General features: G+C 31.9%; 1 protein-coding gene across 1 annotated transcript in view; it reads right to left on the bottom strand.

The window, feature by feature from the left end:
- Window positions 1-12,042, bottom strand: part of LOC114337585 (sarcoplasmic calcium-binding protein) — a 60,183-nt gene extending 48,141 nt beyond the window's left edge. Inside the window, exon 1 of the mRNA XM_028288067.2 lies at window positions 11,697-12,042. Coding sequence (XP_028143868.1) covers window positions 11,697-11,798 — 102 coding nt within the window. The 5' untranslated portion in view covers window positions 11,799-12,042. The remainder of the gene's footprint in view (window positions 1-11,696) is intronic.
- Window positions 12,043-13,047: the final 1,005 nt, after the last annotated feature.

Below are 13,047 nucleotides of genomic sequence, written 5' to 3' on the forward strand. Positions count from 1 at the left end.
CAAATGCTTCCAACTTCTTTATATTATCCACTTTTAGTGTCCATTTTCCATTCGATACAACAGAGTCTAGAACACGTAGCAATTTCCCCACATATGCCAATAAACATTTTTAACAAAATTTCTTTAGCGTGTTATAATAAATGCTTTTTTTATTCTTTTTTTTTACTGTCACCACTTGATCTTGTGGTTATTTCAGGATTATTTGCGCCTAAAAATATTGTTAGTGTTCTTCATAATATTCTTTTTAATTTTCTTCAACGCATATTATATTTATAAAACGTCGTTCAAAACATAGTTATCTTCCAAAATACACAATAAATACAACTATACAATCATTTAATATGTTTTTTATTCTAATTTTTTGCTACTGCATTCAAATGAGTTGAGGTCGGTTCCATGTTGTCAAAATTTCGTATTAGGTTACTATAAATACTTTTCAAGATGGTTAAACACAAGGTCAACTGTATGTCCCCTGTAGGTTATCGGCATATTAATTTAAATTTGTTCTCCAATCTGGTTTTTATTACTTACACAATGTAAAAGGGTGAACACTTGTTTTAAAAAAAATTGTAATCATGAATTAAAAACTATCAGACCACATCAATGCAAAAAAAAGAAAAGAAAATTTGTTGCAGGGATATGAACGACATGAAGGAGAAAATCACGGACACTGACCTATTTTAACATCCTTAAGGCGCCAGTAGCCCTTATGCCAAATTTTTTAAAAATAGAATCAATAATCCTCTATCGATTCGTAAATTGGCTTCTTCTTCTTAAAGTTCCCTCTCCTATCGGAGGTTGGATATCGTAATTTCTATGGTCACTTTGTTGGCTGCTGCTCTGAACAGTTGTAATGAACTACAGTTAAACCATTCTCTAATGTTCCTCAGCCAGGAAATGCGTCTTCTTCCTTGGATCCTTCCTTGCATAATAATTCTCAGCAACTCATATTTTTCTTCTCTGGTAATGTGACCCAAATATTCCAGTTTTCTAGTTTTTATACCTTTCATAATTTCTAGCTCCTTATTTAAACGTCGTAGCACTTCAACATTGGTAATCCTTTGAACCCACTGAATTTTCAATATTCTTCTGTAACACCACATTTGGAACGCTTCTATTCTTCTTATGTGTTGTGTCTTCAATGTCCAAGCTTCCATTCCGTATAGCAATATAGAAAATATGTAGCATATTAGAGCCCTCAATCTGAGAGGCAACTGAAGGTCTTTGTTTGTAAGCAGTGTCTTCATTTTTATAAATGCTTGCCTTGCAGTTTCAATTCGGACTTTAATTTCTTTGCTTTGGTCATTTTTGTCATCAACCCAGGTTCCCAGATATTTGTATGTCTTAACTTTTTCTATTTGGGTTTGCTCTATCATTAACCTTTCATTTCCATGTTCTGTTTTTGAGACAATCATAAATTTAGTTTTTTTCTTGTTTATTTTTAGTCGTCCGTATAGAATGCAATAATCGTTAATTCTATTTAGCAATTCTTGTAGAGATTCCAGGGTGTCTGCCTATATAACGGTGTCATCAACGAATCTTATGTAATTTACTATTTTTCCGTTTATAGAGATTCCATCACTTAGCTCCGCTATCGCTTCCTGAAATATGGCTTCACTGTACAGGTTAAACAGTAGCGGCGACAGAACACAACCCTGTCTTACTCCTCTCTTTATATCAATATTCTCGGATTCTTGTTCTTCTATCTTTATATTGGCCTTTTGATTCCAATACAGATTGATGATAATTCGTAAATCTCGTCTGTCTATATCTCTGTTTTTCAATAATTTTATTAGTTTTTCATGTCGGACCCAGTCGAACGCTTTTTCGAAATCGATGAAACAGGAATGAATATCCAGGTTCATATCTAAGCATCTTTGAGAGAGGAAATTAAACGTAAACAATGCCTCTCTTGTTCCAATTCCTTTGCCCAAATTGGGTATCATCCATATCATATTCTAGCTTTCTGTATAATCTTCCATGAATCACCTTTAGAAATATTTTGAGGGTATGGCTTATTAGTGATATTGTCCTATAGTCCGAACAATCTTTGGCATATATTGTTTTTGGTATTGTTACAAAGGTGGACACCAACCATTCCTGAGGGATTTTTCCGGTTTTATATACTTCATTAAACAGATCCAGTAGTATTGGTAGAGTTTCATCGTCTAGACATTTCAGTAATTCCGCAGGTATTTCGTCTGGATCTACAGTTTTTCCGTTTTTGCGTTTCGTATTGCTTGTTCGATTTCCTCTATTATGATCTCTGGTACCGTTTCGCTGTCGATTTCTACCGGTTCTTGTCTATTATCCTCAAACAGATCTATTATGTATGTCATCCACTATAGTAAAATGGCATAAGGGAGAAAATCGTCGCAGCACGAGCGATTTTCTTCTCAAAAGAAAATTCAATTTTTACGTTGATTTCCCTAGGAAACCCCACAGTTTTCTGTGGGGATTCTCCTCTCCTTAATTTCATCGTTCAGTACTCTCAAGGGCATAATGGATAAAATCGTGGCTGAACTTTCATTAAAATCCAATAGTCTATATATTTTTCAAAACTACAAACTGTTGGAAATCACAAGTAAAAAAGTTTATTCACAGACATATGAAAACTTATTTTATTTAGTCATACTGTTTTTCTTCAAGGTTGCCTCTTATTCTATTTGCATATTATTCCATCTTTTTCTAGGTTTTCTAATAGCTATTACGTCTTCCTCTTGGTGACTTGCATTTAGGCCCGGATCTAGGAACCGCGAGACATCTCTACCAGAATGGACAAGCAATCAGAAGACTCCTGCGAACGTGGCCACAAGATTTGTTATAACAATGAAATAAACCTATAAGACGATGCACCATTGGATGCCTCTGCTTCCTTGCTTAAAAATTCATTCAAATTTACTTTAAACTCTTATGTATAAGTTGATTGTAAATAATAGTTCAAAAGAAAAAAATGTTTATGAGCAAAAAAATTGCAATGTTTTTTCAATCATGTTTTGCAATGTTGGAATAATGTTGTAAAAAAAGTTTGTGTAAATACCGTCTATTATGTGGAATTGTTTTTAAGAAACATTGTTTTGTGGTACTATAGCAATAGAAAAACAGGACAGCCGCCCTTTTGGTATGATTTTATTAGGAAAAGAACGTTCTAATCAGAACTTAACATTACAAAAATAATATAAAACTCAAACTTAAATTAAAAAGCATTTAATCATCTTCGGAACATGAAGAATTATTTTCGTTAACGACAACTTTATTTTTTGTTGTTTTTAAAGATTTATAGTAGGAATGGTAAATAGAAGGTACCCATTCTAGCAATTACATTAGGTGGTTATATTTTGAACTATCAATTGGAATTGAATTTTCATTATTTATTTGGTCCAATGTCTTTGGTAGGAGACCATCGAGAGAACTTCTCATTTTCCTTTTAAAATTGACAGATTTAAAATTTTCCTGGGAAAATGTTGTTTTATAAAACATAATGCCAGGGTACAAGATCGATAACGATATCGGCAAATTGTTATGGAAGCTGCCCACGCCTAAAAATTTGGGCACGGTACTTAAAGAAGAAGAAATGCCAGGGTGGTCTCTTTCGACTTTCAAGTGCACATTGTTTTTAAGAAACATTCCAATATTGAAAAAAAGTTGTTTGTTAAACCTGTGACGACGTAAATTAGTGTATTTTTCAAAATTTCTTTAGTTCTATGATGTTCAGAATGATGAGTCCTGTTTTGGTTCAGTTGTGATGGAGATAATATGTGTTACTAATGTTTATTTATCATTTATTGCTACAATACTAATATTAAAATTAAGAATACTTACATTATTTTATTTCTTAAAACAACTTATTTCTTTTGTCAATTATCATTTTTGACCTGGGGTCATTTTTTACCCCCGTTGGTCATCCGTGTAACAAAAAAAGGTTGGTCATCGGAAAGACCGCCAAATCCGTTCAAAATACTTTAATTGTTACTCGTAAACAAAACGGTGCATTATTGGTCTTAAAATATTAAACCTTAAAATTAATAATTTAGCAAGTTCACCGAACCCATTGTAGGAAACATAATAGGTTTGGGTTATCGTTATCGAAGCCCATAAAACTTATAAAACTTGTCAGGTACATGGCCGGGTCAAAGTCACCGACAAGGTACTCACTTTCTCACCTTATTTCTCTGGTGTATTTGGTTTACAAATAAAAATGTTATTTGCACTTACAATTCAATGAGATAATGTTGGTGCTTTTATAGTTTTTAACTAAGTGGCAACGTACTGAACAATACAATAGATCAATAGACCAATAGACAGAAAATTAAAAAATCGACATAAGCATGAGATGTTGGTAAATAGTGGGAAACATAATATAAAAATATTATAGAAGAAGCCGCAAAAGAGATATTGGGCATTGAGACAAGACAAAGAACAAGAGCAGAATGGTAATCACGCGTATCGGCGTCGGAGCACACTAGTTCGCTCCCGTGCGGTCAAAAAACCCTTTTAATTATATACTAGTTCGCTCCCATGGCTAAAGCGGATTAAATATTTATCTACTAAGTTCTAGGAGAATTAATATCGGCAAAATTGGTTCTGTGATTTTTGTATTTTATATAGAAATTATATTAAAATATTATTTGTTACATATTTATTTACAAGATAGTTAAATTAGATTACATATTTGTATACTATTCACTTCATTTTGGTTCCTATTTTGAAAAATCTTAGTATGTAAGCAATTTTATTAGAAATTTTGGTTTCTAATGGACGGAGCGAACTTACCTTTGACCCTTTTCTGTCGGGGATTAAAATCTGACCGCCCGGAGCGAACTAGTATATGCCCATCGGCGTATGCAACAAAGACAAACAGAAGAAAATAAAAGACTGAGAAAGAAAGAGAAAAAAATACAACTTAGTAAAACAAGAGAAAAAACAGAAACGGAACTTCGTGAACTAAAAGAATTATTGAAGAAAACGACATAAACTAGAAAATTCTTCCAAAAATTGAAGAGTAGAAAGGATTTTAAAGATCAGAATACCTAATAAATAAGGGTCATACGGTAATTCTACGCATAAAAATTGAAAGTTTACATGTTGAATGGGTTCCATGTGAGAGTTCATTTTAAATGAAGTAAAAGACAGACGTACTCTCAATCATTTATTGTAACTTTCAGCGACCGGTTTCGCTCTCTAAAGTATGCAGAGCATCTTCAGGTCAACGGTTACAAGTCACTAAATTCATTTTGAAAGTTAAGAATTAAACTATCAATTTGTATAAAAAAAATCACAATGCAAAACCTTTCTGCAAAATTATAGTTTCTTTTGAATTACAAACATTCAGAATATTACATTTTTTACATTACTTCTTTCATATTCGAAACGCTGGCAATTTTTACAAAAATTTGAAAGAAATAGAAATTTATTCTGAGACGATTAGATAAAAAAGCAAGGGCGGATTGATAAGAAGTTATTAGGTATGTATATAGTTTCATGTTAAAGATAAAAACATAAGTTTTATTTTTTAACTGTTTAAACAAATTACATTGTCTGTTTATTAATAATATGAAAACATTGCATATTATGTATTTGTAATGTACACAAACAGTACATACGAGTTAAAAAGAGATCAAAGACCATCAATAATTAGAACCGGAGGTAAAGAAACTTGCAGTATTTTGAAGTTCATTAACATTTTTGAACGCTTGAATTTTTGGTTCTCTACGTGGTCGACTAATCTTCATTTCAGCCTCATTTTTAAAGGGTCGTTTTCACGCTACGTCTTATTGTAGGTACGTTTTGTGTGTCATACATCATACAAAACGTACGACAAAACGTACGTTTTGTCCAGTGTATAATGTGGCGTGTAAACAGCAAAACGTACGTCTTGTCGAATCGAAAAATGTATAGGATTTGTCCTATCACACTAAACGTACAATAAGACGTAGCGTGAAAACAGCAAAACGTACGTCTTGTCGAATCGAAAAAATTAAATCCCCTTATTAACAAAACGCACGTTTTGTCGTACGTTTTGTATGACACAAAACGTACAATAAGACGTAGCGTGAAAACGACCCCTAACAATGACAGACAATACTGTATAAGTTTAATCGTATCTCTACTTTTTACCTAATCGTTCTGGAACACCTTTGTTTTTTGTTTAAATTCGTGTAAAGGGTCGTTTTCACGCTACGGCTTATTGTACGTTTTGTGTGATAGGACAAATCCTATACATTTTTCGATTCGACAAGACGTACGTTTTGCTGTTTACACGCCACATTATACACTGGACAAAACGTACGTTTTGTCGTACGTTTTGTATGACACACAAAACGTACAATAAAACGTAGAGTGAAAACTACCCTTAAAACGGTTAGTTTTTTAAATATAAAAAATGGGTATAGTCGATTCGCTAATTTGAGATACAACTGTCTACACTACAAATCACAATAAACATGCACTAGAAATAAACAAGCATGAGGAGCACTCCCAAATCATGATTTGAGAGTGCTCCTCGAACATTCAACATTTTTACATTTCGTAAAATGATACATGGTAAGTCATCATTCAATCTTCGCTTGTCCACTGCTGGACATAGATCTCTCTCATAATTTTCCCTCTATTTCGATCTTGTGCCTCTTGCATTTTGTCCACGTGTTGGTGAACATGGTTAGTAATAAATGTTAATTTCTCCCTTAGGCCTGGTGATACTCACATAATTTCTTTATGTCTGGCTCAATGTTGGTTAATAGCTATGTACCTCAAATCCCCTCCAAGGTGGAGGCAATATGTTTGAAGATCCTCAAAATAACCACATGATGATTTCTGGGGAATTTGGTCAGACCTCCTCTCTGTATATTTTCTTCAAAAATAGATAGTTTGTCAATGAATGCTCCGACAACTCCCTTCGCTTTGGCCATATTTATGTTCTTCCTTTGTAATTCCAGATTCGTTCCATTTAATTTTTCAGAAATATCTGATAGTTAAGCGATGTCATTTCGCTTCTCTTGTAGTGCTGTACTCAGTGTGGGGTCAGTAGTTATCAGAAATTCGATAATAGTATCCATGAGACTGCAGAACCGCCGTAAGCAATTCCCTTTCGAAAGCCAGCGGACTTCCGTATGTAGTACTGTAGTAGGAATGTATTAAATATCTCATCATTTTCTTTACAGAGTATCAGAATATACGAAATATTCCATCATTCTTTGGTTTTGCTTTAATTTTATTTACCTCATCTATGACAAGACCAATATTTATATATGAAGCACAGACATGGACCTTCACGAAGGAAAATATGGAAAGAATGGCCAATACTCAAAGGGCAATGGAAAGAAAGATGTTGGGTATCAAGATAAGTGACAAAAATAAAAATACATGGATCAGAAATAAAACCAAAGTGAAAGATCTAAACAAACATGCAGCTACTCTCTAGTTAAAAACATGATAAAACAACAGACAAAAAGACGGAAGATGGAATGAAGCGACAATCCACTGGAGACCTTGGGACCGTAAAAGAGGAAAGGGCAGACCACAGATGAGATGGTCGAATGACCCAAAAAGATACGCTGGGACCAGATGGACAGGATTAGCACTGAACGAAGAAGAGTGGAAAAATAAGGGGGAGGCATACGTTCAACTTTGGACAAATGAAGGGCAAAAGATAGATAGATGACAAAACGACCACAATTTTGGCCGTACATTTTTTGTTGGAGTCAGATCGGCAGGGTCGGTACCTACTCTCATCATTCTTATCCCACTTCTATTCCTTTCTCTTTTGTGCGGATATTCGCCCAATACGAAAGCTCGATAAAAGGAAAATGCAGAATTAATTATAATGTATTACTTACCTATAGAATTAAATTGTATCATGATTCATAGCCCTCTGTTACTAGACGAGATGTTTGTGTTATTATTACCTGCATTGGTGTAAATTTAATTACTTTTTATTATCCTATGGATATCCGATCGAAAGTATTGTTTTTTCTTCTCTATTACCCATTTCTCTTTTCCCAGATGCTAATCGCCCACCTTATCGCCCCCTTTTCTCTATTGCCCCCCATATCGCCCCCTTCGCTCTATCGCCCCCCTGAAAATCTCAAATCGCCCGCAAGGGGGCGATCGCCCCCCGGTTGGGAATCACTGGTGTAGACCGTAGACGTTAAAAATAACAGTAATTATTGTGCAAAACGATTTTTGTTATATAAATGATTTTTTAACCTTTTTTGATACATATTAATAGTTTGACTTAAATTTTCTTTTGGTTGCGTAGAATTGCGGTATCTTCGTTATTTTGTGACTAATGTTAGTGCAAAAAAGGTCTCTTGGATAAACAGATAGAATAATTAACTTTGAAATTAATTGATGGATCGATCTGAAATTTTGAAGGTATATTTAAGAACACAATACATACTCAACTTTGGATGCAATAACAAATATCTAGATTGATTATTACAGTAATTATAAACAATCAACAAGTTTGCTTTATTTTGCAGTTTTCGAAGCAACGAATTAAATTTACAACTTTTAAAAATCGTCATTTTAAAGCTATTTGTGTTTTAACGATAAACTTTTAAAACCTTTAGTGGTAAGAAAAAAATCGAAAAATTGACATTTTTAATTTATAACGGAATTGGTAAATTTATAACTATTTAGGAATCAAGATAAGATAAAATGGTCAAAAAATGAGAAAATAAGTAAATAATCGGAGGTAACGTAAATAAGGTTTTTTTTGTGAAAATGGGAGAATCAAAAGAAGGTAATAAATAACTGGAATTATCGTGAAAATAGTTGGATAGGCGATACTCTGCGATACTCTATGTTTGTGGATAATATTAGAAAAACACAAATCACAAATCGATAATAGACATTGTAGAATTGAATGTGTTTTCTTTGAAAATGTCATGTAAAAGAAAAACGGAAATCGAACACAAGTTACGAGGAGACGGAGAAGACGATTTTAAACAATAATGCATGAACACGTGTATAAAAATATAATGTGGGTACGAAAAACAAAAACAAAACAATAAAAACTCTTAGAAAGCCATAATTTGAACGAATTTCCGTGAATACAATGAGAAGAAATAAAGGAATAAACGGAATTAATAAAAAGAAAAGAGTAAGATAATATAGAAATTAATGGAAAAAATTGGAAAATTTATACTTAACAGAAACTATTTAGGAAGCAAGGTAAGATAAAATGGTTAAAAAGATAAGGAAAAAATGAGAAAATAAGTAAATAATCAGAAGAAACGTAAATAAAGTTTTTTTGTGAAATTGGGAGAATCAAAAGAAGGTAATAAATAACTGGAATTATCGTGAAAATAGTTGGATAGGCGATACTCTGCGATACTCTATGTTTGTGGATAATATTAGAAAAACACAAATCACAAATCGATAATAGACATTGTAGAATTGAATGTGTTTTCTTTGAAAATGTCATGTAAAAGAAAAACGGAAATCTAACACAAGTTACGAGGAGACGGAGAAGACGATTTTAAACAATAATGCATGAACACGTGTATAAAAATATAATGTGGGTACGAAAAACAAAAACAAAACAATAAAAACTCTTAGAAAGCCATAATTTGAACGAATTTCCGTGAATACAATGAGAAGAAATAAAGGAATAAACGGAATTAATAAAAAGAAAAGAGTAAGATAATATAGAAATTAATGGAAAAAATTGGAAAATTTATACTTAACAGAAACTATTTAGGAAGCAAGGTAAGATAAAATGGTTAAAAAGATAAGGAAAAAATGAGAAAATAAGTAAATAATCAGAAGAAACGTAAATAAAGTTTTTTTGTGAAATTGGGAGAATCAAAAGAAGGTAATAAATAACTGGATTTATACTGATAATAGTTGAATCGGTGATACTCTACGTTTGTGGGTAATATAAGAAAAACACAAATCTGTAATAGACATTGTAGAATTGAATGTGTTTTCTTTGAAAATGTCGTGTAAAATATGTAGAAACAAAAATCTAACACAAAATTATGAGGCGACAGGTAATACACATTAAAGCTGATTTTAAAGAATACTGTATGAATACGTGTATAAAAATATAATGTGGGTACGAAAAGCAAAACCAAAACAAAACAATAAAACCTCTTGAAAATGCATAATTTGATACGTATTTGCGTGAATATAATGAGAAGAAATAAAGGAATAAACGGAAGCCAAACAGTAATGATAAGAAAGAAGATAATATAGAAATAAATGAAAAAAATTGGAAAATGTACAACAGAAGCTATTTAGGAATCAAGGTAAGATGTCAAAAAGATAAGGAAAAAAATGAGAAAATAAGTAAATAATCAGGGGAAATGTAAATAAGGTCTTTTATGAAAATGAGAGAATCAAAAGAAGGTGATAAATACCTGGATTTCTGGATTTATCGTGAAAATAGTTGGATAGGTGATACTCTACGTTTGTGAATAATATTAGAAAAACACAAATCGATAATAGACATTGTAGAATTCAATGTGTTTCCTTTGAAAACATCGTGTAAAATAGAAACAAAAATCTAATAACACAAATTATGAGGAGACAGATAATAAACATTGAAGCCGGTTTTAAAGAATATTGTATGAATACGTGTATAAAAATATAATATGGGTACGAAAAGAAAAACCAAAACAAAGCAGTAAAGACTCTTAGAAAGGCATAACTTGAAACGAATTTGCGTGAATATAATGAGAAGAAATAAAGTAATAAACGGAAGCCAAAGATTAATGAGAAGAGGAAGATAATATAGAAATAAATGGAAAAAAATGGAAAATTTATAACAGAAATCAAGGTAAGATAAAATAGTCAAAAAGATAGGGAAAAAAATGAAAAAATAAGTAAATAATCAGGGGAAACGTAAATAAGGTTTTTTTGTGAAAATTGAAGGATCAAAAGGAGGGTACTTATAAATAACTGGATTTATAGTGAAAATAGTTTTTATAGGTGAAATTGTACGTTTATGAAACATTAAAAATATGTAGGAAATATTAAAATTAATAAAGAAATATAAATAAATACCTATTAGAAAAACACAAATCGATAATAGACATTGTAGAATTGAATGTGTTTCCTTTGAAAATATAGTGTAAAATACAGAAAAAAATTATATAAAAATTAGGAGGGAGTTAGATACAATAGTTGACGTAGGTTTTAAAGAAAAAATGTATGAATACGTGTGTACAAAATAATGTGTTTACGAAAGGCAAAACCAAAACAAAACAAGAAAAACAGACAGAAGTCAATCATTAATAAAACATGCAAAAGGATTAAAAAGTAATAAGTAGATATGTCAAAAAACAACTTTACTCATATTTTCTTAAATCAAATTAAAAATACTTGCAATATTATTGAGTTGAGACGTATTAAAGGCAAATAATCAATGTTAAATAAAATATGAATTTTATTCCTTATTCTGTATTCTATTACACGTATGTACATAATTTTTATTTATTATCTACTAGAAATTACTACAAGAAAGACTGGTAATAAGTATTAGTTAATAGAAAGCTAATGCCTCTTTGACAATGCTGTAGATATTTTGTATACATGCCGGTTAATTGTATTCATTTTGGAGTTATAACGGATTGTAAAACGGTAACAACTGTTCAAATTAACATGTTGTATCAACATTAAGACTTTATCAATTTGGCGACCAAATTAGGAAACATATCTACACACTATTGACCTTTTTTTTATCGACTTACCACATTCGCCAGCGTGTTCTTCAAAACACCCTCCATAAGGGCACTTCTGTTAGAAACTGTTATCCCGTTTTTCACGCATTGTCTAAATATCGAAAATGCCATTTTAGCAACAATAATAAGTTCCGTTTGTCAGGGGTTTAAATAAGTCACTGGTTTACTGATGGTTTACTGTTTACACTTGAACAGTTTACTACACAACTGTTATCTGTTGTCTCTCTCTCTAGCGTCTCTCTACACACAGATTGGTAAATAGGCTTCCATCACCCTGCCAGTCGCGGTCACGTCTCACGTCCTTTGAAATTTTAGTTCTTTCTCTCCAAGTGGTAGCGCGCGCATATAGACTTTAGCATTTGACCATGAATCTCAAATTTTTTTACTGGTGGCAAAATCCATTAGTTTGATATTTAAGAGATTGGCATTAATAAAAATATTAATGGATAATGATTTGATAATGTGATTTAATTAGGGGTAGTCCATAGGCGTCGTGTCGAGGCTTTTTAGAGAGATTATAAAACAATATAAAGTGAAGAATATTTTTTATAAAATTAAGAAGATAATTATTAGGTACTTGAGTATAACTACACTTTTTTAAAAAACAACTTTTTTATTATAAAACGTTTTTATTGTTTATAGGAGAGAACATAAACTAATTTGACGATATAAAAAGCTTAAATTACAGTAGGTAGGTACTTTTTATAATACCACGGTTACGGTTGTTTAAAATGGTATCTGGTATATATAATATTAAATATAATAATCACCCTATAAAATATGAATTTTAAGTATATCAACTTTTTATTATTTATTAAAAAAATTAAAAAAGATACGCAACATCCGTGTTCAGTGCCGGTTTATCCACTGGGGACATGGGGCGGGCGCCCAGGAGCCCGGGCCCCGGAGGGGCCTAAAGGGCCCGTTCTTTTTAATTATAAAAAGTAAAGTCGCTAAAGGTAGCTAAAGCAAACTGGATTTACCAAAGGTAGAGGTACTCGAGAACACCTGTTGAATATAAGACAGATAATCGAAAAATCTAGGGAATTCAATATTCCACTGTACATATATTTTTGTTGTAAAATTAAAATCTTCGGAGTTATAGAGCAATAATTGAAAAAAACACGATTTTCGTGCGCCATTTTATTTATAAAAAAAGTAGCACACTATCTGAGGACTTTGCATACCTATATTATTAATATATAGGATCTTATAATTCGATTCCATCAATAAAATTGCTGGTAAATAACTTTTCCCAAAAATGGCCTATTCTCCGGTAATCATAGCCCAGACTAGTATTTAAAGGGCCTAAAAAGAATCTACTGATTTCTATTGATTTTTTGAAAGCAAAACTACTATC

Source organism: Diabrotica virgifera, chromosome 3 (genome assembly GCF_917563875.1).
Source record: "Diabrotica virgifera virgifera chromosome 3, PGI_DIABVI_V3a".
NCBI classification, from domain to species: domain Eukaryota; kingdom Metazoa; phylum Arthropoda; class Insecta; order Coleoptera; family Chrysomelidae; genus Diabrotica; species Diabrotica virgifera.